Source organism: Callorhinchus milii, unplaced genomic scaffold (assembly GCF_018977255.1).
Source record: "Callorhinchus milii isolate IMCB2004 unplaced genomic scaffold, IMCB_Cmil_1.0 Scaffold21, whole genome shotgun sequence".
In the NCBI taxonomy this organism is placed as follows: Eukaryota; Metazoa; Chordata; class Chondrichthyes; order Chimaeriformes; family Callorhinchidae; genus Callorhinchus; species Callorhinchus milii.
This window is the reverse complement of record NW_024704762.1, coordinates 10,434,671-10,462,319: the sequence shown is the minus strand read 5'-3', so window position 1 is coordinate 10,462,319 and position 27,649 is coordinate 10,434,671. Positions and strand designations below refer to the sequence as shown.

At 43.6% G+C, this 27,649-nt stretch overlaps 1 protein-coding gene across 1 annotated transcript in view; it reads right to left on the bottom strand.

The window, feature by feature from the left end:
• LOC103189689 (protein unc-13 homolog A) overlaps positions 1-27,649 on the bottom strand; it is a 71,400-nt gene that overhangs the window by 26,195 nt on the left and 17,556 nt on the right. The window contains exons 2-17 of the mRNA XM_007910172.2: positions 25,045-25,074; positions 22,359-22,458; positions 19,509-19,626; positions 18,631-18,754; positions 16,960-17,033; positions 16,528-16,582; positions 16,260-16,295; positions 15,792-16,014; positions 11,615-11,992; positions 11,338-11,431; positions 9,904-9,959; positions 7,058-7,136; positions 3,123-3,128; positions 1,576-1,647; positions 565-784; positions 67-294 (exon numbers count right to left, since the gene is read on the bottom strand). Coding sequence (XP_007908363.1) covers positions 67-294; positions 565-784; positions 1,576-1,647; positions 3,123-3,128; positions 7,058-7,136; positions 9,904-9,959; positions 11,338-11,431; positions 11,615-11,992; positions 15,792-16,014; positions 16,260-16,295; positions 16,528-16,582; positions 16,960-17,033; positions 18,631-18,754; positions 19,509-19,626; positions 22,359-22,458; positions 25,045-25,074 — 1,893 coding nt within the window. The remainder of the gene's footprint in view (positions 1-66; positions 295-564; positions 785-1,575; positions 1,648-3,122; positions 3,129-7,057; positions 7,137-9,903; positions 9,960-11,337; positions 11,432-11,614; positions 11,993-15,791; positions 16,015-16,259; positions 16,296-16,527; positions 16,583-16,959; positions 17,034-18,630; positions 18,755-19,508; positions 19,627-22,358; positions 22,459-25,044; positions 25,075-27,649) is intronic.

The following is a 27,649-nucleotide window of genomic DNA, read 5'->3' as shown; positions in this document are numbered from 1 at the left end:
GCCAGTGCGGACGCATCTGAAATGTAATAAGGTAATATTCTTGAATAAAATGTTATTCAGTCCTACCGGTGATGTTAATCTTTGCTGACCACTTTGATGTTCCGTCCAACACACTCTGTTTAATTGACTTCATCTGCTGTCCGTGAGAAGCCTTTGGAAGGCCGAACACCTCCTGGATGAGCTCAAAGATCTCGGGTTTATTCCGCTCTCTGATTTTCATCCTGTCCTTCAGCACCATGATGATGTTCTGTGTCCGATCCTCCGCTCCATGTTTGGAGCTTTTCTCAGCAGCGCCTGAAATTATCCGAGGCGAGAAAAAAACAATGACTAACAGAAAAATGCAGCACAATACCATACTTTGGGGAGAAAAATGCAGAGTATGATATTACCGCCGGTAATTATCACATGAAACGACAGTGCACCATTTTTGGGGACCGTGAACCAAATCCGCCCCCTGCGCCTCCGCTAGCCACAGAACGACACAGAATCATGCCGAGGGGGCGCCCAGGCCATCGAGCCCACCCTGGCTCTCAGAGCAGAGCGAAGTGAAGCGACATAACTTACGCTGCAAACAATCCGCGTTGAGAAGATCTTGGCACTTCTCGTGACACTTGACCCCGCACTCGGAACAACGCATTCCCTGACGCGCGATTCCCCACAACAGCCCTTCACACTCGTAACAGTAGGTGGGTGTGGTCGCTGTCCACACTTCAAAATTGTGCGGTGTTGTGCAAGAGATGGGGTAAATTAAGGCTTGCAAGGTCTTCTTGTAAACATGATTTTTCTAGCGGAACAAGAGAAAGATGTTGTTAGCCACACTTCCTGCTGCCTGACTCATGTCCATTTGAACACTTGCCTGTTGGGTGTTTTGTGTGTGGCGATGGAAAGGACCCGGGTCACACACCCTCGAGTCCTCGCACTCTTGGTTTAAAGCTAAAATGTTAGCAGTAGTTTGGCATGAAAGGTGAATAATAATTAGGAGTTTAGTCAGCACAAGCTCATTGCCGAGAGTCCCTGCAGGAAACAGGCAATTGGCGGAGCAGATTGATTACCCCCTCCCAGCTCCAGCACACAGACAGGATATTTATAGCTCAATCTGACCATCTTTCCCCTCCCCTCTTCCCGGGCACCAAACCTCTCTGAACAGGCAATTGATTGACAGCCCCAAACATGTTCCAATCACTGATAAATTGATATCGTTATTGGCAATAAAAGATGGGATGCGCTAACATGGCTCCCAGCAACCTGCGCCTAATACTCTCCAGAATTAGGTAAACAGGGAGGGAGAGAGCGCTTTCCATTCCAGAGAAAGTTCCGTGTGTAGGTGGGAAGCACAGAACGCTCAGTCTGATTTGGAGACTCTTGAGCAAGTTGATGGGCTCCCTCATGTGTCAAATACCCGGCTGCCCATTCAAGGAAAGAATACGGCCAGTGAAAACACAGAAAGGGGTGTATAACATCCCGAGTGTAACTCTACAGTTGGTTACTTTTGTAAGGGAATTCAGCACAATTTCTAACATGAAGCATATTTTCAGTCACTCCCGCGTCACAGAAACACACAGTAAACAATCCTACCAGTTCCTCATCATTAAGGGTGCGGGTGGCCAGTGCAGAAGTAATGCCAGCTTTTCTTGATTGCACCAAAGACTATGCAAATAACAAAATACAAATGACAAATACACGGTGTGAGGTGTGAACATCTTGACAGAATCTTCTACAGCTCAAACTACACATAGCATAATATTCTTTACTGAAGTCGGGAGTGGAAACGTCTCTCTTCTCCCTCCCAATGGGAATTGGGGTAACGCGATTAACTCAACGACCCATACACCCTAAAGCCAGCAACTCAGGTGAAGCTGTTTAAAAAGTTTTACTTACAGAAAAGTTCTTCAAATGAGGAAACAAAACAGTAACATGCCAAAATAATATTGCTCAAATATATGCTGTGGTGATGCTCTATTGGCTGGAATAAGACTTTGCATTAGCTGAAAGGGGATTTGGAGCACCGGGTTCAATAGGTGCTGTATTTTTGAAAGTGGAATAGTAAATTTCCACTAAGTGATCACAAGATAAACTACGAGAATAGATATCAACAGGAAGAAAACCTCTCTGAATGGGCATCTTCAATTAATTCAACATTTTAGAGATTTGCAGCATTTCCATTAAGGGACATTTAATCTTTTCCCTTGAGAATTGCACAACCATTTGTGATAACTTTCCATTACAACCAGGGATTCAGTGTCTGTTTGGAGGACAAACAGCAATAGCCTCAATGATGAGCTGGACAAGGAGGTTAGACAAAGCTTGGATTTCAGTTTGAGAGACGACTATTTATAACGTTATAATATCTTTATGAATACTATATGATACAAAACAACAGATTGTAAGGCAATCACATAAGAAATAATAGACATTGGGTTTGACATGGCTAAATGTCTGTACCTTTTGGAGTTGTGTTTATGTGATGCTTAAACAGCTTATTTAACACTGAGTAGCTGGCAAAGGTGTTGTAAAATCATGTTGGTCGTTGACAAAGCCACGTCACTGGCCTCATTGTCTGGTTTATAATCCAAACAATGGTCCAGCGGGAAAAACACGTGCAACGAATTGTAGTCAGGACAATATGGACCCTGAACCTGGAGATGCCAAACAAACAGAGGTATAAGATGGTAAGAGCCCCCACAGAGAGGGCATCAAGGTGCCTCCAATCCAATTGAAGATCCATTTGTAACTAAATAAAAAATTCCAAACTTCACAAGGATTTTCTCCTCACTCAACTGGGGGAGAAAACCGGGCTTTTTGTTTCAGCTATTTCAGTAGTTACGTTACAATCAAATTAGAGGGAATATTGACTGTGTTAATGTCAATCACTACATGGCCAATCACAGCACTTATAACTGTGAAATTATTGTTGCCCGATCAGGATCTGCCTCGTTACACAGTCGGTCTCTGTGAATTTCAACCACGAGACATGCAGAGAACTGGGCAGCTTATCGCGAGGAATCATACCACCCTTTACGTTCCTCAGTTTGGTGCAATTTGGTTCATGGTTTTTTTTTGCTCAAACACTAAATACACCTTCATCAGAGAGTGCGAGAGTAGACCACAGAGAAAGCACTTACCATAGCCTGCACAAAGTGATTGCAATGATGAAATAAATTACAAAAAACATTAATACGTGGATCTTAAAAAACGTTCAAGGCTTCACATTGAGCACAAATCATAAGGTCAGCGATCATGGGCACTGTTAGCAGGGGATCGTTAGCACTGTATTCCATTCAATACGTGTTTAGCTTGGGTTTGTGACTTACTGTCTGCTTATTGGTCTGTTCTTTGATGTACAGTACATCTGTATTTAGATAAAATCACGTAGACACAAAAAATTCATAACATCTGTGAATGGCCTCACCCTGCTGAGGAAGCCCTCCAGCTTTAGTTTTAAACACAGTTAACCCCCCCACCACCCCCCATGCACACTCTGGGGTCCCAAAGCCTTGACTCCTAAAACTCTCCTGATTTATGTAAGCAGGGTGAGTCCCTCCAGGGAGAGAGCACACACTCTGCTCCGGGCTCAGGGAAATTTCCATGTGTAGGTGACGAGCATATGTGGAAATCTGTCTGGGTTGGATGAAGTTAAACATTTGAAAAGTAAAAATGCAAAAAATGCAAAATCTATCAGTATTAAAATGTTCTCTGTCCACGTGGAACAGCAGGACTGAAAAGCTGTCTTCCTCTAGTGTGGGAACACGATGGTGTCCGTCTCAGTCACTCGTTTTAATTTAATAATATTTATTTTACTCTGGATTGCTTTCCAGACGGAGAGCCAGGTGGCAATGGTAGAGGTCCCTGCTCCCACCACCACTCCATAAACAGAACAAACCTTCATTTGAACATGTTATTAAGAGTTTCCCGAATACAAAACAACATAACGCTATATTTTCACAAGAAATGTTCGCACCTTTAGCATTTGAAGTGTTTTTCTCATCAATCAGTTCACTGATTCAAAGGGGATCAATGCCCATGAGTCTGACTCCATCACAATTAATCACAATAATGTACACCTACACTGTGCCACTCAGCCACACACTGTGCATGAATGATCTAAGGAGAAGCGGATGGAATAAGCTCCATTAAGAATTCTGCACGTTCTAGGATAGCTCAGGGAATCAGACACAACGGACTGGTTGCCTTAATGTAAAACATAAACAGTTCCTGGGCCTCCTATGAAATCACGGGGATAGTTAGAAAGGAGCAAAATTACTTCATAAAAATAAAATGTTTTTAAACCCTCCAAAATAAATAATAATTTGGTCACTCAATCCGCGACTTTGTGGGATATTGCTGCGGTAAGGGCATGGTGGAGTGTGGGATCTGTGCCCAGAAAAGCTTTGGTTAAATCGATAGTCTCGGGAAATATTCTGTTGCTATTTAAATCTGCTCATTTAACTCCTGGCCTAACCAGGTTGTTTTCATCTAAAAACATGTTACTGCAAAAGGTTAAAATATTTGCTTTTAAAATTAATACAATTTCCAGTTGAAAATAAATCCATCTGGTTATGACTGTCAGTGGCCCCCTCTCCCTGGCTGTTTGTGTTTTATTTTAAGCAGCTCCGAGCTCGGTGTCTTATCAGCATGAGCCAACCTCGGGGAATGTTTTATAGCACAGAAATTGACAGGTAGCACCTTCCAAACCCCATTATTGTCTAATATTTGGGTGAAACATCATTGGTGCTCAGAGTATGAGATTTTTTTGTAAAAAGGAAATAAATGTGTCTGCCAACTGACTGTTTAATATTAAAGCGTTTTTAAAAAATGTAAATTTTGCATCCATAATCTGCTTTACACTTCCACATAGTATCCACCACTGAGAACGTCAGGTTGATATTTGTCCAATTTATTGTTCACAACAAAGTTTACTTGTTTGTCAATTTCTCTCTAACTCATTGTCTCTCTCCCTGTTTCCTTTTGCCTCTCGCTGTGAAGCTCTCCCTTTCAGTGCCTTGGGACGTCCTCCCGACAAGAAAGGCGCTATACAAATGTAATCTTGTTGTTGAGTGAATTGCCTCAAGGCGAGAGCCTCCTCAGCACATCCCCGAGTCTGACAGTGAGGGCTGGAGTGATGCACAGCTGCCATTTCCCACTCTGCTCATCAACGCTGTCATGTTGTAAAAAAATACCTTCTTCTACATTCATGTCAACTGGCCTCGGAGTTTCAGATTGTATTCCACTGCAAATGACACTCTTCCCCACGTCTTTATGTCATTGATCACCAGAGCGTGCACTTTAGCATCAGTGCTCTTCAATGTACAATGGTCAACAGTCAGTGTCACCTCACATCACGCACTGGAGCACGTCATTTTGGGAGGAAGGTCGTGGATGGGGAGGGGGAGACTTGAGGATCTTAAATTCAATCCGTGGGGAGAGGAGTGTGTGTGTGTGTTGTGTGGGGGGGGGGGGGTGATAGTTTGTATTTTTGCTATTTTATTGCTGCCCGTTAATACAACTCTGAAACACTGAGAGCTTCTCACCTGTTAAATTTCATAGTAACACTCGACAACTGAGGAACAGACAAGTAAAACCTTGTGTTTTTTTGGTGGGGGAAGAATAATTTACACCTAAATATTCCATATTAAACAAAACAATCCCCAGTTGGCAGAAAATGAACTAAAAATGTCACTTTTTGTGTTTTTTTGTGTTTTGATTCTGTGTTTGTATGATCAGGGTTTGGAAATCTTCAATCTATTACCGTAAGTATCTGAATTGGAATAAAACCTTCAACACTAATATCACAAAGGCTGCACTATCACAGGCTTCTGGTGTCAGACAGCGCGGGGGGAGGGAAGTGAGGGGGGGAGGAGATGGGGTAACGAGTGATCAGGCACTCGAGAAGTTGGAAACAGGCAGTACAGAGCAGAGCAGAAGCCAAAAAAAAACCTCCAGAAAAAAATAAATCAAAAAGTAAATAAATGGGTAACAGAATAAAAAGTGAAGCAAAGATGCGGCTGGAATCTGTTAAGATCTTTGGTTTCCACTTTGCTGATTGTTTATTGAATGCTGGTGATCTCAAACAGCCAAATATTCCAATTGGTTCTATTACTGGCGTTCCTTCATTCATCTGCCAATCAATGAATCTTGATCGATCGTTGGGGGGGGGGGGGGGAGGGAGGGGGTTGATCAATTTTATTCCTCTTCCTGCTCTCGCCCACCAAGCTGATTTTGGGGGTGACTGTTTTAAATTGCTGCAAACGAGCCTGTTCACAATTTGTTTGGATTTTTTGCCATGTTGAGTTAATGGGGAGGGAGGCAATTCCCCAGTCCCTGTGGCAGGGGAGCGGGCTGGCACAGTGACTGCCGATGGTGATGTGAGGGTGACGATGGGATAATCCCACCAGCTCCTCACATCGCCACCGTGAGTGAAAGCAACGACAATCAGAGAACAACCCCCTGCGCTTTGATCTGGGGAAGAGTTTGGGAAAGCTTTTAACAAGAAACATTAAGAGTAGTTTGTGCAGACAGGTGGACAGAATACTGAGCACATTCTGTAATTTGGAGCTCTTTAGTAGCTGATGAGTTGCCCAGCAATAAACAGAGACTTAGAGAATTGGATGCACTAATAAAATGCGTGGAATCAAAAGGTTTGTGTTAATTGGAGCTGTGCAAAGAGTATAGAAACCAAAGTCCTTCAGCGCACTGCTGACCCCAGAGCCTGTCTAATACTGTGGGCAGTGCCAGTGTATGCCCACTGAGCACTGCCCACACTGGTAATAAAGCAGGGAAGAAATGTCTCACCAGGTCGCTAACCAGTGGGAGGGATTTACGCCGAGGCTTAATGTCAGGCATGCTGTCAATACTACGCAGAAACTTAACCGCTGCTCCCCTACAGGTTACAAGTGAAACAAGAAATGAACAAAAATAAACACAAAAAATCAAAAGAAAAGAAAGGAAAAAAAAAGAAACAGAGAGAATTACTAGCGAGCAAGGTACAGGCGCAATCCCATGGGGGTCAGATGCCTCAGAGCAAAGTGGCAGGTCACTGTGGAGAAAAGAGGTGTCTCACCAAATCACTAACAAGGTTTTTGGGTTTTTTCTTTCGAAGATCTGGCATGCTGTCAATACTGTACAGCCCACCCCCAGGCCTGGAAAAGACAGCGAGAGTCAGAGTCACACAGCACAGCCACGTGGTGCCTCCTCGAAGCACGTGCGAGCGAGTGAGCAAGCAGCTGAGTTCCTATACGCGGCAGATAAAAGGTTAATGGTCAACCAGTGCACTCGCTGACTGGGTATAGTAACAGGTCCTGGAGTATCCGTTTCCTCCCGAGTTTAGTGACATGGTGGGGAGAGGGAAGGTGCATAGAGAGGTGTTTGGCAATTTAGTTTAAGACCATAAGACATAGGAGCTGGAGTAGACCATTTGGCCCCTCGAGCCTGTGCCCCGCTATTTAATAAGATCATGGCTGATCTTTTAACCTAATTTCATTTACCCTCCCTATCCCCGTATCCCTTAATCCCTCTATCCTTTAGAAATCTATCAACCTCAGTCTTGAATATGTTCAAGGACTGAACATTCACAGCCTCTGGGGTAGAGAATTCCACAAATTCACCACCCTCTAAGTGAAGAAATGTTTCCTCAACTCATTTCGAAAAGGCTAACCCTTAATCTTCAGCCTATGAACCCTAGGTTTATATTCTCCAACCAAGGAAAACAGTCTCACAGCATCTACCCTGTCAACATCCTTAAGAATCTTATAGGTTTCTATAAGATCACCCCTAATTCTTCTATATTCTAGAGAATATAGCCCTAGTTTATTCAGCCTATCCTCATAGGTCAACCCCCTCAACCCAGGAACCAACCTAGTGAATCTACGCTGCACGCCCTCTAAGGCGAATATGTCCTTTCTTAAATAAGGAGACCAAAACTGCACACAATATTCTAGGTGCGGTCTCCCCAAGGCCTTATACAACTGCAGCAAGACTTCCCTACTCTTGTATTCTAACCCTTTTGCAACAAACACCAACATGCCATTAGCCTTCCGAGTTGATTGCTGTACCTGCAGACTAACGTTTTGTGACTGGTGTACAAGGAAACCCAAATCCCTCTGAACACTAACACCACCCAGTCTCTCCCCCTCTAGAAAATAATCTGCTTAACCTGGGAGGGGGGGAAACTGGGTTTCACTCCTCTACTCGGTGCACAGAATTGCACCCTGGGCATTTCCAATGATAAACACCATTGGAATATTGACTATGGGCAGCGGCCCTCCCCTTGTATTGCCCCCCCCCCTGCAGACTCGCTGCCACGTCCTTTTCGGTAACAGCGGTAAAGAGCTGGATAGGGTTCAAAGAATCGAAAATGTAGGAAGAGGAAAGCATCTGCCCTCTCTTTTTAAGTAAAAATCTTATACACAGCTGGCCACTGAGATCTGGTTCAGTGATCATTCTGCCTTCCTGCAATGTCAGCCTTCCTGCATTGTGTTTGTGGGATTTTCAGAAGCAAACAGAATGAGCACAGACAGCAGGCTCGGGCACTGGTTCTGACGGCTCAGTTATCTGCTGCGCCAGACACGAGGCAGCTCTCATTTCTGATGATTCAACTGACTTCAGCTGCGGAAATAAAAATCACTTTAAAAGCTTAGCCAAATCGAGTGGGATTTGGAGACTTGACTCAGTCTTGTCAAAGGCGAGACCAGGGGGAGGAAGGGGGATGATGAGGGGGAGGGGAGGGAGGGAATTGTTGTATTGAAAAAATGGAATTTCATCCGAACAAAAAAAATCATCACGATTTAAATGTTCCCTCCCACACTGCACCTCCTCTTTACAAAACCTGAGCCCAGGCTCACGGGAATCTGAGAACACACACACACGACACATGTCTAATTTCACATTGTTTCACAAGCAAAATCAGGAAAGGAAAGAATAATTATTTGTATATGAAAATAGAAAATGCCTGGAATTAGTATTTCTGTCACTCTTACACTCTTAATATTCATCAATATTAATCAAGATGTCTAGTAACAAAGAATATTTTTTCACAAGAGACTAGATTAACAACAAATTAGTCTTTATTAAGCAGAATTGTGCAGCATAATAATAATATTTAGCAATAATAGTAATATTACAGTAGTAATCAACTCGGTCCTCAAACAATGACCAGAATAAAATAATACACCTTTGAACCATGACTGTTAAAGCCAGCTTGAGCTGAGTTTTTCCACCTGTAAAGTGCATCTTAATAATAAGCAGGTTCCTTCCCCATTTCTAGAGCCTGCCATTTATTGGAGTGGCCAGCATGGCTCCCGTCATTATCAGCATATTGGAGATCAGTGACACTGACAGCAACTGCTTCACTGTCTATAGCTCTCAACTACCTGTCTCCTGTTCTCCCCAGATACAACCTCGCCTCTCCTGAGCCCCAAGTCTGTCAAGTCCTTTTTCTCAATGAACCTACAGGCTGAACATTCGCTGCACTCGGTAGCACTTTATTTCATTTGTCAACGAAACATCTGTGAGGAGACATTTCAGCAGAACTCTCTGTGCCCGGGTTTGTCAGCTTCATGTTTTATGCAAGGGGATCGCAAGAACTTCCATTTCATCTAATCCGGCCACAAAACCTGTGCCCTGAATCTTCAGACAATCTATTTTCTGAAGGGAATAACCAGAGCTCTTTGAGTGACACACCTATCTCTCAGAACAAATCTAAAACTAGTGCAGAACTGAAAGTTTCTCTGAGCTTGGCACAAGCTTCAGGTAGAAGGTAAATCACTGCATGGACTCTCAGAGGAAGAAATTGGTTTTGAGAAATTCAGGCAGGTTTAGAAGAGCATTTCAGTTTCAACACATGAAACCTAGACTGACAAAACACATTCCTGGCTGTCTATTAATGAAAGTAAATTAAATCAAACTTACCCTCCTTTAAACCAAAGGGGTTTAGACAGGTCCCCAACACCTTCACCAAGTTGTGCCTGAGAAATGGGGATAACATGATTAAAGTCAATGACAATTAAACAACAACAATTTACATTTATATGGCATAAAATGTTTCCTCGGGTCCTAATCCCCTCCTGGCTGAGTAAAACTCCCCCACATTCAAGCCATGACCCGCTCTGCCTTCCCTCACCTTCGTAACATCGCCCGACTCTGCCTCTATCTCACCCCTCAGGCCATGAAACTCTTGTTGAAGCCTTCATCACCTCCAGGCTCGACTATGCAAACTCCCTGCTTGTCAGCCTTCCCAACTCCTCCCTCCAGAGGCTGCTGATAATCCAGAACTCTGCAGCCCGTGTCCTCTCCCGCACCAAACTCCGTGACTTCATCTCCCCCACTCTCGCCCGACTCCATTGGCTCCCCATCCTTCAGAGGATCCAGTTCAAGATCCTGGTCCTCACATACAAAGCCCTCCATGGCCTTGCCCCACCCTACCTCTGCGACCTCCTAACCCCCTACCAACTCGCCCGTTCCCTCCGCTCAGCCGGCTCTGGCTGCTCCACATCCCCCAACCCACTCACCCCACCATTGGCGGGAGAGCCTTCAGCCACTCTGCCCCCAATCTCTGGAATTCCATCCCCCAGTCACTCCACCTCAGCCCCTCCTTTGCCTCCTTCAAATTCTGCCTCAAGACCCTCCTCTTCAACCATGCCATCGGCCAACCTCCCTCCCCTCCCTTTTCCCCCCAACCCCAGCTCGGGTCTGAAAGGTTGTACTCTGTCCAGCGCCTTGGCATGTCCTCCCGACATGAAAGGCGCTATACAAATGTAATCTTGTTGTTGTTGTTGTAGTACACTGGCGTGGTGATATGTGTATGGCTTAGAATAGTGCCTGGCAAAGGCTTCATTTAGCAACACTAATAAAAGCCTTTCAGTGCATTTGGGAAAACAAATCTGGCAGCAAATCTCCCTCGTTTGCATCTAAACAAATCAATATATTTATGTTCAAGGCAGTCAGATATGATGCAAGTTTTTAGAATATCTGCAGCATTTTAAATGGTGTTAACACTGCTCTGTACATTTCCCCAGTGAGCTCAGGAAAGAATTAGCATAATGCAAACTGCTCAGATCCCTCGATTTCCTTTGCCTGTTCCTCACTCGTTTGGGTTTGCCGTGTTCGGCTACGCACAGTCACTCCTCTTTACAGTAAATCCTGTGAAGCGTTTTGGGTGTCCTCCTGACATGAAAGGTGTTGTACCAAATGAAAGGACTGCTATTATTATTACTTTAGACATAGGAAGATACACCTTTTTAATATTGCTTTTGATTGACCGGAGTGCTCGAATCCTCAGTTAAGTAAAAGTTTCCAGCACTGGGTGTTGACTCAGCAAACTAACAACACGGAACTCCAGCTCACCTCTTGAATCTGCATACGAACTTTGTTAAACGCCCGAATCCAATTAGCTTTTGCTCTGGACATATTGGAATGACCCTCGTCTTCTCCCCTGTACCTGAAATATGGATTAAAATAAACACAACAAATAAAATCTAAATTCATCCCATTCCTCAATTCAATTACTGTCTTGCGTCCTCACTGCCAGCACTCTGGGACGTGCATCACTTAGACACACAGTCAAGTGACTGTTCGAATAAGATTACGTTTTATTCGCTATCAAAGATTTTCAAACTCTTACGTTTCCAGTGGTTTCTCTTCCTCCTGCTCTTGAGACGCCTCAGTTGCTGGAGGGACTTCATCCACAACAATGTCTTCAATCTCTTCAATCTCCTCCTCCTCAGCTTTCTCCTCATAAACGTCCTCGGCCTCTTCTTCTTTCTGGAACTCTTCTGGTTCACTGTAAATCTCCAGTGGCTCGTTGTCTTCCTTGTCCCAGTCCTGAGCATCTTTCCCATAACTCACCGAGCTGTGGCAGGAGTGGTAAGAGTCTCTGTCCCGTTCCTCGTCAATCTCAGAGCCCTGCAGACTCTCGTTATCGGGATCAAAGTCCTCGCTGAGCTGGGAGCTCCCTTGACTGAGCTCGGCTGATGAGGCATACCGGCTGCTGCCTGTGGGACTGCAAAAAGAGTGCTGATGGTTTAGCTTTTTACGATTCAGGGAAACGATGCAGCGTGGCGCAACACAACCAAACATACAAACTGCAGCGAGAGAACAGCCAGAAGACAGTCATAACCAGATATTCAATATATGATGAGGATAATCACTGTAAAACACATGTTGCATTTGCTTCAGGTTCTCGCACACAGTCTCTGCCGGTTTGTTAAAAAAACCACCGCGTTTGGAGAGGCAAAGTCTTCGGCAGCCGCTCCTCGGTGCCGGTCCGGAACTGACCAAGCTTAACGCACACAAGTACCGCAGCCTTCTTGCCGGAGTTGCTGGGACCTAGACCTGGAACTACAGGGTGTGAAAAACAAGCCACCGAGACAGCACCGTACCCAACAGCATTACACGTCTAATATGCCAGTCATCTTGAGCCCCGAATCAATGAGCCGAGAATGCAGATGCACCGAGCAGAATTCAAAGGGAAACGCGCTGCGAGAGCTGTGGGCACAACAACATCATCGCCAGGATGATCCCCGTTCCTGACACACAGAGAGGACGGTGAAGGTGCGACTGGGTGACTGTGCACCCACGCCCGGGAGCAGAACCTGCCGCCGCGCGTAGTAACACCGTGCCGTTCACAGCGAGGAGAGAGCGGTGGCAATTAATGATGGTGAAAGGGTGAGTTACAGAGGACACAGGTGAGACCAGGTAAGGAAATAAGCTTCTGACAAGGGAGCTCCAGAGATGGCCCGTGGGTGAAGTTATCGTAATAATAAAAATCCTTGAATTTGATATTGCAACTTGTCAGGTGTTTGAAAAGGCCGCAAAAGTGATGTTCCTAAGAATTAATGTAAAGCGTAGTGACTGTATTTGTCGGCGACCCTACAAGATCAGAGAGAGGCTGAAGGGGTCTGGTTCATGGCAGGGTGATCCGTTGGAGGCACTGCAACTGGCCTCAGCATAAGTAGGTTAGTATGGGGGTAGGGGAGTTGGGGGAGAGAAAGAGAAGTGAATGCAGTAAAAGCAGAACTGACAGGAGGACGGGACGGGAGGGAAGAAACATTGGCAGGAATGATGACAAAGATGAATTGCAAGGTCTCCGATTGCTGCCGAACACATGCTCCGTATGTTCAGGCATTTGGTCACACAGCAGGCAAAGCAGGTCTCTGCACCCACTCCTAAAGTGGATCAGATCTCTGCACCCACTCCTAAAGTAGATCAGCAACCGGAGTTTTTAAAACACAAGAGGAGGAGAGTTGGAAAGGGAGAGAGAAAGAGAGGGAGAAATGGGGAGGGGGAGAGTGGGGGAGAGAGAGAAAAACGGGGAGAGGGAAAGCAGGGGGGAATGGTAAGATTTCTAACAACGCTCAAGTTGTAGCTGGTGTTTTGGGTTAAAATATACAGCTTCTACATTACCCATGTTACTGGGAGTTTAAGTTAAAAAATGGTACAAAAGAAATGCATTCACGTTCAGTGTATTTATGTTATTGCACCTTTGGAAAGTGATAACAAAATATTTGCGCTGAAGAAAAAAAAGGTTAAAAAATAAATAAATGGTAACAATTTAAAGAAATGAAGCAAAGCTCTTGAATTTGAAAATAAATTGTAAACCTGAAGTCATTTGTAGATCGATCAACAACATGAAACACTGGGAGACAAGCTGGAAAGAACTGCAAGTTAAATTTGAATAGTTAAACACGTAATTCAACACAACATTGGCAGTTCAGTAACTCTACATCGATGATCGTCGTCAACTTTCAATCGTATGATATTGCTTCATTGAAGCTGCTATAAATCCACCAATACAGAAGAAACACTTAAGCAGGCATGCACACAACTACAGTACCAGACAAGCCACAGCACAGTTTTAGACCACAAATGTCTACCGTACAAACAAGGCAATAGATGAGGTTCCAACCCACCTATCCGACAGATCTAGAGACTGCCTACTTTCAAGGGAATATTGGCGACTGGTTAGCCTGCTAGAGTCTGACGCAGTCTCTAGGTCACTGCGGCCATTTGTGGCAGAATCTATGCTATCATAGCGTCTGCCAGAGAAAATGGAAAGCACAAAGAGGAAGTGAGTGAGGGAAAATTTAAAGAAATCCCCAAAAATGTACACCGCAAATTCCTTTATTACATACACTACTCATTTGTGGATCGAAAGAGTAAATTTTCAGAATACCTCAAATTCAATACCTCAAATTCAAGAGTATAAAAGATATAAGGGGACACTCTTAAACATGGTGACGGGTTTCCGCACATGTCAGACACCTGGTGACCAAAAAAGGACAACCACAGAATCTGCCACTCAACAGAGATCTCCACAGATTCAGACCAAATGCCCAACCTTTCTGGTGGAAGGCTTAGCTGAAGGGAAGTGTTTGTTGGATTATAAAGGAAGAATTCTCCAATGAAGAAAACAGAATGTGGCATGCGGTGAAAATAAAGATCCACTTCCCTAATAGGTACCCAACACATAAAGTAATCTAAGATAATCAGCAAAACAAGCTTGAGGTTCTGAAATTTACCTTCCTTTAAACAAATACGGTAAGAATCAACAAAATTACCCATTCAATAGTTTATGTTAACACCACTCTCAAGAGTTTGAATGGATTTCAAATTGTAACAAATAAAAAAAAGTCCCAATGGTTTTCTCATTAAAGTAGAGTATGTAATAAAAACATCTCACCACTCTATGGTCCAGATAATGGCACCCTGTTAATGGGAACAATTTAAGGGGTAAAATTCCTCAGACACCAATCAATCTCCCAGGTACAGGGTTTACCACAAACAAATGGAAAAGGGAATCATTTTGCCCAGTGGATGTTCCCATTAAGAGGTTTGTATTGCATATCAACACTTTAATTATACAAACTGTTATTTTGCAATATAGTATATACTTTATACGTTATTCTCCATGTAATACATACTGTTATTCCCTGCAATAACCCCGCTTGTGCCATTCGCTAATCTGCTGAAAGAGACTCATCATAGAAGCAGACCATCTCCAGGTCAAAAGGTGCTTCCCCTTCACCACATCCTCACAGTGCTCATCTCTACACTGCCTGCATAGTTACTACATACAGCTTCAGCATCAACAAATGATGCTTTTATTCCGTATTAAACAGAATCCTGGGTATTCCAGGCAATTTTTCTTCTGTAGGTTCTATATCCACTGTGTGAGGACGATGGTTTTTTTAGGGTAAATGGAACCTTTTAGCTGTCGGTCACTCTCCAAACTCAGAAGCAACTTGAATGTAAGTCGGTAAACTTCACAACAATCAAGGCTTCAAAAGCAACAAGCACCTTGTGCGGCTAGCTGCGGGATAACAGAGGGAGGCCACTGAGCGCAGCCTGGACTTGACGCGTTTGTTAAAAGGGATGGAATCGTTTAACAAGATTTCTTCTTAAAATGGATTTATATTTCTACAATGTTCAAAGCAACACATGTTTAAATTATTACAATATACCCCACAACACGTTTCTTTACAAAGGAGTTTAGTGGCCCTCCAATATTACAATTAGTGCTCCTTCAATCACTGATTAACGATTTCTTGCTCATTATAATGAATAGAACCACTCACTGTCTGGCTATCCCTGGGGTCAGCGCCTGTCACAGCCCCAGGGACTAACAGGGAGCTAACAGGGACAGACTGTGGCAAACACCCGGCTTGTGCCCTGATGGTTGAGAGCTGGTACGTGGCAGGACATTGCCCATTAGGTCACCTCACATTGTGAATCTCTATGCGGCGCCACTGCCAGCTGCACAACAGGAAAGACTGAAAACTGGTCAACATTTTAAAACATACCTGATGGGCCTTTGATGATCTGAATCATCAAGCTCATAGCTGTGAATAGAGTCAGCGCAAGAGTCCCGCGAGCCGTTCTGCTGGTGCCGTGACGAGATGGAGTACTGATGGACTGACTCATTAATCTGAGCTGTGTTATGGTAGGGCGGTGGAATGCTGTTGCTAGTTTCACTGCGATAGTCACTGTCTCGGTCGTCCACCGCACTGTCAGGGTCCTCGTTGTCTATAAGCAACGACAAGATATGTTTCCAAAGCTTTGACGATTCGGGATTAGCACCAAAAAAAACATCGCAGAGGATCTACAATCGATCGCTACAATTCCCACCTCATTCAATGTTACTGTGGGGAGGAACTATCATTAACAAACATGACAGATCACTATAAACCGCAATAGATTCCTCCGGATATCACCAAATCTGATAGAGAATAAGCCAAAGTGTGCACCGGTAGCAATCAATAGTTACTTACTTTGTTGGTCTCCCCAACCGAAATAGCTCCAGTTGCCTGTGAGGTAGCAAAAGAAGGAAAGACCCATCAGAGAGAGACATAATCAAACAATATATAAAATAAAACAATATTAATAGCTAGCGCACTGGGCGAGGTTCCACTCAAACTTCCTGTCAAAGATCTGCCGGTGGCAATTTTCATCTGAGACAAGAAAATACTTCCTCACATCAAACTGAGCAGCGCCAAACCAAACTATTATCCACGCAATATAAACCCGGGAATGACTTACAGCACTGTGAGCCCGGCATCGCCAACGGCCTCTCCTGCTCCTCCTGGAATTCATACTAATATAAAAAGAGAGTTGACATGAAACCTCAAAACTGAAAATCGGGTTAACTTGTTAACAATGTGGTGAAAGCTTCTGCTCACAGACTGATTGGAGTTGTGAAATAACTGCAAAGGATTTTAGTCACTGAAACGTGGAGCAGAGTTCCCAGTACGCAGCAAGGGCCCAGCTCAGTTACATGAGAAGAGCAAGTTCTCTACAGTGCAGCACAGTCTCAATTCTGAACAGCTATCTGTCATCAAATGGATCCACGTAATCCACCCAGGATTCCCTTATCTGCAGATGACCGCTACTTTAGTCACGTCTAACATGTCTAACAGGACAGGGAGGTGACCTGCTCTGCATATACTGACTAGGTCTTCGCATTCAACTTACATCATTGTGGTCTCTCATGGCATTCAACTGCTCCAGTTTTTTGGCCCAGTATCGAGCTTCCTCTTCTGGGATGTCTACAAGAGAAGCCACAGGTTGCACAAACTGCTTCAACTTAAAAAAAAATCATCTTTTTTTCAAATCAATGGAATGAAATACGAGTGGCACAAAAGACAGCCCTGTGGACAAAGCCAGGATAATGCCAACCATTGTATTCGCTAATGCACCTGGGTACAAACGGTCGTTATAACATGTCTTTGCACAGCACAAACAGTAGCTCCATCGCTATCGATAGTAATGTCCAGAGAAGGATTTTCTACAATTTGGTAGAACGTTTGCATTTTAAGATCAAATCCAAGACTAGGATCTACACGAGTACACCTAAAAACAAAACATTCACAAGCTATCAAGTAGGTTTATTTTCTGAATTCGTTTTCTATTCATTTACTCCAACCGATTAAAAACTGAACTGACCTGTTACCGTCAGTCTAACTCTGAGGCAGAATGTGACATGCAGTACGGACGCTCTGAGGGCGAGTCTGAACTGTTTATTAATAAAGATAAATTTGTGGCAGTGAGTTCAGTCACAAGTTATTCTCTCAGATAAATGGAATCAAAGTTAATTAAAAACATTGGTGGTGAGCAGCGTGAATCATCTAAATGGAGATAGAGCCGGGAATCCCAATTTCTGATTTCTTTCTGCGCTCAGGCAGTTTTAATCTGTTGCAGTATTAATTAATCAGCAAAGTAGGAGGCTCAAAGGAAAATGTATTTATTCAGTGTTTTTCTTTAACACTGTAGAGTCCCCACGTGGTTTCATTATCTGATTTTTTGAGGCTTAAAAATCAATTTAAATTATGAAAAAGATTTATCGCAAGTTTTCTGGATCTTCTCCATTGGAATTTTCTATGAACGAAATCAGTCTGACATCTCTGGTAGTGAACTGGGTCTGTGGCCTCCAGCAACACGAGTGGTGTCTAAACACTGCTGGCAAGTTTGCAACGCTTAGTGTACAGAGAGAATTTGCATAATTGGAGTTTAACCTCAGAAATCATCTGATTTAATTTTTTTTAAAGGTTTCTCCATGCCACCGCTAAAAATTCCACCAAGAGCTGAAAAGGTGGTGGTTATTATGGTAAAAACATCTGTTTGCCTTGCACTGTATTAATGTTCCTCGTATACAATTGCGCAGTGACCTATGCATTGTGCAATCAGCAGGCTGGCAACGCAGTAAATCACCCATTTGTGGGATTTAATACTGGTGAAAGGGAGCTTGCTGGCCAGATGCAAGCGCTCTGGTTGTGAAATATTTATTCTGACTTGTGCTGTTATTAATACCTCGCACAAGCTGCGGCTGATGAGGTTTAATTATACGCTGACGTGAATTGAACTCTTTTAAGAAATTAACTTTACAAGATTAGGATAAAGTGGGCAACATCCTCACTAAACTAAGAGGGTTAAGTCGGCCTGAAATTCCACCGAGTTTTAGCCTTTTGTCCTAAAATGTCAGAGGATTATGAACAACAATAACTAAATTACATTTGTAAAGCACCTTTCACCCAAGGCTCTGAAATACGTTGCAGCAAAACATTCGCACAAAATGGTGACAGTACTGAATGGCAATAATGACTGGAAAGTCTTAATAAAGGTCTTCTAAAGGTCAGTGAAACATACCGAGTGGTAACTCAAAGCGAGTGTCCAACAAAATCCTATGAAATGTTGGGTCTTTCGTTCCACAGATTTCATTATCTGTCATTATAACCTCAGAGTCGAGTGTCAGCCATTCGCCAGGTCCATCCTTAGAGGAGAGAGTGAGAGGTCAGGGATGCAGAAAAGAAAAGTGGAGTTTTCGTAGAGTCGCGAATGATACTCATACATTGAAGCTTCCAATTTGCACTTGAACCGATTTTGCTCTGAGGCCAAAACAGCAGCAAATTCCCCAATATTATTATTAACTGGATTCAGTAATAGCAACACTACTGACAGGAAATCCTCATGGTAATTGGCAAGACATCATGGCTAATCTTCGCACAGTTTTTATTCTGAACCACAAAGTTTATCTATACGATCATAAATGACTTACTTAGCTCTTCCTAATGTTCACGGTAGGACAGTGATGCTGAATGAGTATGCAAATATGCTTCAGTGTGTAGGAAACTAATTACCTTTGCGTAATAAATACATCGTTTTATTTGCACATTATGTGGCTATAACAGCCCTGGCGTCTCATAATATTTGCAGTAAATTGAGATTTATCTGCCAAGAGAGAACATAAAGGTTTGGACTGGTCTTGTGTCGTAATTCAGCTATAAAGTCACTTTGCAGAAGCACCAGAGCTGAGACCGATATCGTTCAGAGCCGAGGGCATTCCAGTGAGGAAACTACCTGTAAATGTTCACTGACTTCTGAAAGTATGTGAAAAGCAATACCAATGCAGCGATAACGTAAACTATAGCACTGGATAATCTCTAAATTGCCGTTTGACAGCAAAGTGTAAAGGAGATGTCTTCGGTTTGATGAGAAAAGGTATTAATGACAAACTGGTTTCTTACCTCGTTTGATTGCCGTATACTCCTTAAAGGAATCCATACTGTACCGACCATCGTGTCCCAGATCAGCCCTTTGTTCCACACTTCCACTGTTAAGCCGAGGTCTAAACGGTTGATTTCACTGAGGAAGAACACAAAGTAATAAAAATCATTCACTCACAATCAAATTTCATGTTAGTTGGCAGGTTTAAAATCTGCCAGTTCTCTATCAATCAATCACATTCGCGGCACACCTGGAAACGAGGCAGTGTATTTCACAAACTATCAAAGTAACCGCTGAGTTCCTGGGAGCTTCAGCAGTTACAAACCATTTTGTCAAATCATCGTACAATGCCCGCGAGGAAGGAATTTATTTAATACTCTGCTGGTCTTTGAAGTATTAAAGAAATTTCTCTTGAATGTCCTCTTTTTTTAAATTCATTCATCTTTGCACCTGTGAAAATGTCCTATTGCGGTTAAGAATATATTCCTTGGCACATTCAATGAATTAGCAGTTTGATATTTACAGTTTTTTATTTGGGAAATCTGTTAAGAAATACTGTAAGTCAGACTGACTGCAATGTGTAGCTACAAAGAGTTCTGACAATAAAGAGTGTTGCTCTGGGACTTTTTTCCACCGTCACTATTTAGAGCTGCAGCCTCCAGCCACTGACTGTCAGCAGCGCTAACGGCTCGGAGAATGAAGGGCAACAACGAAATTGCGCATTGCCCTACATTCAGTTCCCAAAAAGTGTATCATTTATGAAATCCGAACTTACGAGAATTCAAGAAAAGGTGGTCTATGATCAGAGCTCACCGTGGGGTCACTTATCGGGTATTTGCAAACATTGACAAAATCTCCTTGAACGATGTCTTAGCACACTTCATACCACACGTAACCTTCATTTTAATATAGAATCAGAACAGGATCCTCCTCCCTCCCTCTGTTGTTAGTTTGGGCATTAATATTATATGTAACAGTCAAAAATAAATGGTTGAGAATAACTAACCAGTAAATTCACAAGATTCAGTGAAAACAGCAACAAGTGTATTTAAATGGCCCAAATTCCACTGAAGAGTCAGCCCTAGATTTCTATACAACTTGCCACAGCATTGGCCATCAGCCCAGTCAGTCAGCTGCTGTCCAAGATATTGCTGTACGGAATTCACATCAATTGAACTTTGACGAGAAACTATTCCTGAACATATCGTGCCCTTCTGCAACTAAAACCCACCCCTCCCTTACCCCCCAACCCCAGCTCGGGTCTGAAATGCTGTACTCTGTCCAGCGCCTTGGGATGTCCTCCTGGCATGAAAGGCGCTATAGAAATGTAATGTTGTTGTTGTTAAAAGATAACACTTCTACCTCGACCATTAGAGACCATTCGATTCACATTTTGCCACAAGCTATTTTACAATCCTCTCAAAGGCAACACTGCTTCTCCAATAGGAGTGTTATTTGGGTCTGGGTCCCCATGTTATTATAGGAGGGAAATCTCTTAATCCAGTTTCCCTGCCTTTTCTCTATGTCTATCACTATGTAACTCCCTATTAAACATCCCAATCAACTGTGGGCACCTGGGGTAGTGCACTCTTTTATTTCACGTTTCCTTCAGGCAAAAGATTCCACACTCTCCCCGTTACGACATTTGTAATAACTGGAAACACAAGGCTGGCTGACGGTGGTGGGAAGAGACTTGTTGGGTCCTGACCCCAGGATGGTGAGAGTGAAGTGGAAGTGAAACCTTCCTGCTGTGAATGACATCATGCTGGTGTACATTTCTCTCCATCCCTTCCTCTTAGGTTCTATCCACAGCCTGTCTCACCAACCTTTCACAGACATCCCTGTGGAGATTAATACTCTAATCTTACCCACTCGGTGGGTACTTGATTCCAAGTCTATCTTCAAGCTTTCCCATTAAATATCAGTTTGAGACATGTACAGGAACTTCTAGTAATCTTTATTTAGATTGAAAATTAAGTAGTTCAGTGTTCAATAATTCAGGATGTGTTTGACTATTTTTAAACTCTATTTCCTCCACAGAGACAAAGACAGTCAACAGTCTACACACTTAACTTTTATCAATGACTTTCACAACTCTGCCTCAGACTCCTGATCAATAATTTTAAACAGATTTGTTATTCTTAATATCAGTACAGTATGAAGAGCACTGCTGGCTAATTGGCACCGCTTACAACTCATTCCTTTAGCCATACAAAAGGCTGAAGCTATCGATTTGGGCAAGAGAACAGTCTCATCCATCAAGTGCTCATGAAAGCCAAGGGCTTGGCCATTCCTAACACTGCTGTCTGTCACCATCTCAACCCCAAATACAAACTCCCATCACTGATCTCAATTCCCAGGTGCTGGTACCTTACTTTCCACACAGGTCTATCTGCAGTGCTGATCTTCAGCTCACTCGGAAATGATTCCCCATCAACATAGAATATGAAGAGAATCTGCCCCTGTTCGCCAACTGATTTGAGATCAACCACTCGTGCTTTGTGTTAAATGTGAACCACTAAAGATTCTCAGGAAAGTGCACCACTTGCCATATGTGTTGCCCGTTGACTTGGGACACGCTTCAGTCATTATGCGGAGCTGGTGATGAGACTGACCACTGGCGTTGGGCTCGCGAGAGCGAGCTTTCTGGCCTAATGCACAGCGTCACTCTGTCCTGTGTGAGTCTAAATTATTTTCTAAAAAAGCACTCGGCACCTCTGCTTTTACACAATCGGACCTTGTGCTCGTGTTAACACGGCAGCGCACAATAAGGGCTGGTCAACCTCAGCGCTCCCCAGGCCTTCTCTTCCTGACGGGGATAAGGGGCAGGCACTGCCTGTCATTGTTCTGTTTCCACATTGAAAACTCACAACATGAAGTCTTGCTCCCAGCACGGCTGGCTCCCCCGCACTGCGATGGTCGTGCTCTTCACATTCTGCACCTTCAGAGTCACGTAGGCATTGAACTTTTCTGGAAGGGATGAAGGTGGATTAACAGCAGGCAAAATACTTTCAACACGTGCCTCTTTAATTAAAGACAGGAATAAAGAGCTCAGTTTTAATTAATGCAAAAGCTTATTCTTCACCGGGTGCGGGGAGAGGGGGGTGGGGTGTGAAGAGACACTTCCTTTCCTGAAGGCTGGCGAGGAACGGTCAGTATGCATTAGAGGCACAGTCCTTCAGAGAACAAACGTACACTACCAGAGAACAGGATTTCAGACTCATTCACAAACGCAGCATGCTCCTGACCCCAGACACCCGGGGAGACACTGAGCCAACCTGTCAGCGAGTGAGACAGGCTGGGTCCCTCCAGCACACTGCTACCTGCTCTCTTCCCGTACATCACTGGCAGCTTCCTGGAAGCTGGAAGCGACCCACGCTTTTAGCCGGGAACTGTCACTTCAGCTTAAGTACAGTGAGGAGGCAAAGATAAAAGGATACAGGATGAGCTAATGCAAGAGGGCGGAGAGGGCTATTCTGCTCCATCAGCTAATGTAACCAATTTGCTCCTGTGAGCTGAGTGCTGTTCTGCTCCAGTCACCCGGTTTAGTAAATTTGTCCAATGCATTTATGAATACAAACAGTGCAGTTGTGTGTGGGTGTGTGTGTGTGCGTGTGTCAATGTTTTTGCATGTGTATGTGTGTGTGAGTGTTACTGTACGTGTGGTGTGGGTGGGGTGGGGGTTGTATGTGCGGTGTGTGTGTGTGGGGGGGGGGGTATGTGTGGTGTGTGTGTGTGGGGGGGTATGTGTGGTGTGTGTGGGTGGCGGGGGAGTGTATGTGTGTGTGCGGGGGAGAGTGTATGTATGTGTGGGTGTGTGTGTGTGTGTATATGTTTGTGTGTGAGAGAGAGAGATATTCAATTGGCACTCGTTCACTCATTCAGCAACCAGTTAGAACTCTGCAGCGTTTCACCCCAATCAGAATATCATGCTGGGTTGACCCTCGGGGGCATTTGCATACAAAATGTCTGCTCTTGGGCAGCCTTTAACAAGAAGCCATGAAACACAGCAACAAGTAATGACACAGAGACAGCAGCTAACAGCTCCCTTTGTAACAGCGCGGGATATGTCTTTTCCCTTTCAACCCCCCCACTTCCCCCAGTGAGACACTTACCTGTTTGTCTGCTGATATTTATTGCTGAGGTGCAAGAATTTCATTGCTCAGTGAATTAGCGATTAATAGTTCTGAATGAAAGGTTAATTTGATGATGCTTAACATTCTTCCTCAATAAAATGAGCTTACTCTCCTTCTGTTACACACACATCTGGTTTTTAATGTCACTAAAGAGACGATGCTGACTATTGTTTCTATTAATATAAAAATGGAAAGATCACAACTTTTAGGAATCGGCACATTACACACCAGCTCTTTGATCTCTGCCCATCAAAGTGCGAAGCCTGGTATAAACAGCGTGAACTGAGTTTCCAGCCAGGGAGAACTCCCTGGAGTGCACTGCAACCCAGCGACAGAGAGGCTGCCAATAGACGCAGAGGAAAAAAAACAAAGCCAATGAATAAAATTAATTGACTACAAAATTAATTGACTGAATTGTTCTGTAACAGGTTTTCTACCCGCATCGGTGGCAAAGGGATGCTGGGTGCTCTTGGCTGGGTTGTGGGGTAGCTGGGACCATGGTCCACATTGGAAACCATCTCAGTTGATACATCTCTGTTTATAAACAGCTGTGGCATTTCAAATAGCTCGGAGTGGCTGTGACAAACATGAAACAAGCTTTAAATGTCGCTGCACATCAAATCTAACCAGTTCAACTCAAAGTAGCTAAATAGCAACAAGCAGCCAGACTGGTTATCACATATAACATACATTAGGATCTCAATGAGAGGGAAGTTAAGCAAAGGCAGAGTTTAGTGCCAAGCTATTAAATATCCACTGGGGACTACTCCTGGACAAGTTGTCTAATCTCAGAGATGCTGTGGCACAAGAATGCTGATGTGATTGGATCGAGATGTTAAACCGAGGGCTCTTTCGTCTCCATTTCATGTGGATGCTTGACACTAAATCTCATCTGTGCCCTGTTCAGGTGGACATTAAAGATTCTGTTCAGAAAGAAAAGGAAGTTTCATTGGCTGACCGTCATGCTAAAAACACGCTCGACATCAGAGGCTTCTGAGTTGTTGGGTCATTGTTGATGTCACGTCCTGTACGCCGCACATGGGCGCAGAAAGCCAACAACAACAATTTGGGTTTATATAGTGCCCTCCACGCCGGACTGCGTCTCAGAGCGCTTGAACAACCACTCTCGCAAGCCTAGCCAGTGGTTTCCGTTCACTGGAACCAACTAGTCACATGGCCTGTTAGAGCTGGGGCGGCTGTGTTCTCAATGCGTTATTAAGACGTTTTTCACCAGCTTACCTTAATTAAATAAAAAAAATGATTACTTAGGAGACACAAAATATAGCTTAAAGACTGACTGTTCAGCTGCGTTTTCGAGCAGAGACAAAGTTTTGTTTGTATCGTTCTCTGTTAGTTAACAGCCGCAAGGCATGGTGACCCCCATTAACACATTAGATGGTGATGAAAAGAAATCGCTTACCTTGTGGGCCGTCGAGTTTTGCTTTCTTAACTGAAAAAAGAAAAGAAATATTGTAAATTCATTCTAAAAGTTACTCTTTCTCTACAGTAAACATTCTACATCTGCCAAACTGCTGATAAGTCAATCTCGGGTATAACAATAATACAACAATAATGCTGCATTCAGAACTTTACTACACACACAGGCTTTTAGAAATTTGCACTTGTTTTAGAAAGCTCCAAGAATAGCATTTTCAGGATGGTGTGAAGTGTAATTTGTGTTGTTTAAATCCTATCAAATAACACATAATGTCCAGGCCTCTATTCCATTAGGGACACAAGTCTGTGCAGAATCAACTGCCTTTTCCTCGCCATTGAGTTAATGAGAGTGTGTGTGTGTCTCAATAGTCCTGAAAGATCAACATCAGGTTTGTGAAAGATTTGCTATGTCATTATTAGGAACAATAACAACATGCTTGCTCCCCCAAAGAGAAGATAAAATAAATTTTATTGCAGTTTTCCCTGCCACGCACAGTTCTTTGTGCCACAACTGGTGTGTTTCTGCCCTAAGCACGTGACTGTCTTTTTTCTGTCACCAACATAAAGCAAACAGCTCCAGGCAATATCTGTCCAGCGATATTTTTAATATAATGTATTCAAAAGTTTCAGAGTAATCTGGGGCTGTGAGAGTATCAGTAATTGTTATAATTATAATAATAATACTGACATTTGATTCAGCGTCTTTCACACCAGCAAGACGTCACAGGATATACCGTAAACTATAGTGATTGGTGTGTATTGGAGGTAAATGTCACTATGACTAAATGAACAAACAGAACAATGGAAACCCAGAACACAGTAGGAAGCTATCTATCCTGTTCATCATTGTCACTGTTTGCTCCTCTAATGAAGCCTAATTCCAATTCCCTGCTCTTTCCCCAAGTGCCCTACAGAACCATAATTATCTGTGAGTCAGTAGGAGGCCATTTGATCTGTTGCATTAGTGTTGGTTTTATATACACGTGCACTGGTACGCACACGCACATAGTATGATGGGTTCAACTCACTCACTGTACATGCATCACTTGCTGCAGCCTACATCCAATCTCCATAGCTACAAGAGTGACATCTGGCATCTTCCTATGACAAGTGCAATGGGTGTGAAACCAAATGGTTCTTTCAGTTCACAGTCAACCAGAAGCGACCAGCAATGGAAGCAAACTGTAAAATGTATATGGCAATGACAAGCACAGCTTCAGAGTTTGTAAGTTCTCTCATGTTTGCTGGAATAGGAACAAGATTAGAATATAGTTTGAAACAAACTATTTTCCATGTGGAGCTGATTTTAATGCAGAGAAAAACATGTGTGAAGGTGATTGAGTGAGCACTAAACCCAAGTATTTGGCATTCGCAGCTCCAAACCGACTCTGAAATCTTCAAGATATTTGTATTCAGAGGCAGCACAATATATCAACTTGTTACAGCTCAGAAAATAGACTGAAATGTGAGAACTGGGTGCTTCCCACTCAATTCCCACACTCACGGCAGTGATGACTCAGGCTCCATCTCATTCCACAACAACAACTTGTATTTGTACAGCACCCTTCATAAGTTACCCTCCCAGATGCTGATGTTGTCCCAAGGCTCAATGACCTGATAAGGCGGTATATTAAATGCAAGGATTATTATTATTAAGGCTGCTAAACACAACCTCAGTGTGGAAAAAATTCAAAATGGTCCAGGAAACCAATGACGGGCATTATACTAACTGCTGACGTAAATCAAACCCCTTCACACAGGACATGTACCTGAGCAGAAATGAGGCCAGCAAATAATTGCAGAACCTTCCCTCTGATCGCCTGCAGCCAGGTTTTCTCAGAGGAAGAATTGGACATTGTGATAGAGAATCCCTTCAAACAGTGATGAACTCGTGCATTCAGAATGCTTATCTCTATTTGCCACAGAGAGCCCAGCACAGGAACCAGGCGGAAATCAATCAACCAAATTACAGGTTTTATATAAAACTGATTCTCTGCCTTTGATCTGAATTGCCACGTGTCGATAATAATAAATGTCATTGCTTTCCTGAAACAAATAAATACACAACTAATTATTTTAACTGATAATGAATGATCTATATTACTACCTTATTCTCATATTATTTATTTTGTATGTGTCCAATTGCTCCAAGACACTATCCTGCGTGAAGAGCTCTATAGAAATGGAAGTTGTTGTAGTATGTTCCTGTTGAGGTCTGTTTGCCTTTGAGGCAGAACTGAGAGGTAGTGTATCCGCGCCACAACTGGCACCACCTTCCATCACCTCCGAAACATCGCCAGACTACGGCACTACCTCACCCCTCACGCGGCTGAAACTCCGGTCCACGCCTTTATCACTTCAAGGCTGGACTATGGGACTCTCTCCTCGTCGGCCTTCCCGGCCCTCCCTCCACACTGCAGGTCATTCAGAACTCTGCAGCTCGTGTACTGTCCCGCACTAGGCTTCGGGAACACATCACTCCCACCCTCGCCCTCGCTCGCCTCCACTGGCTCCCCATCCCCCAGAGGATCGAATTCAAGATCCTCATCCTCACCTACAAGGCCATTCAAGGCCTCGCTCCCTCCTAC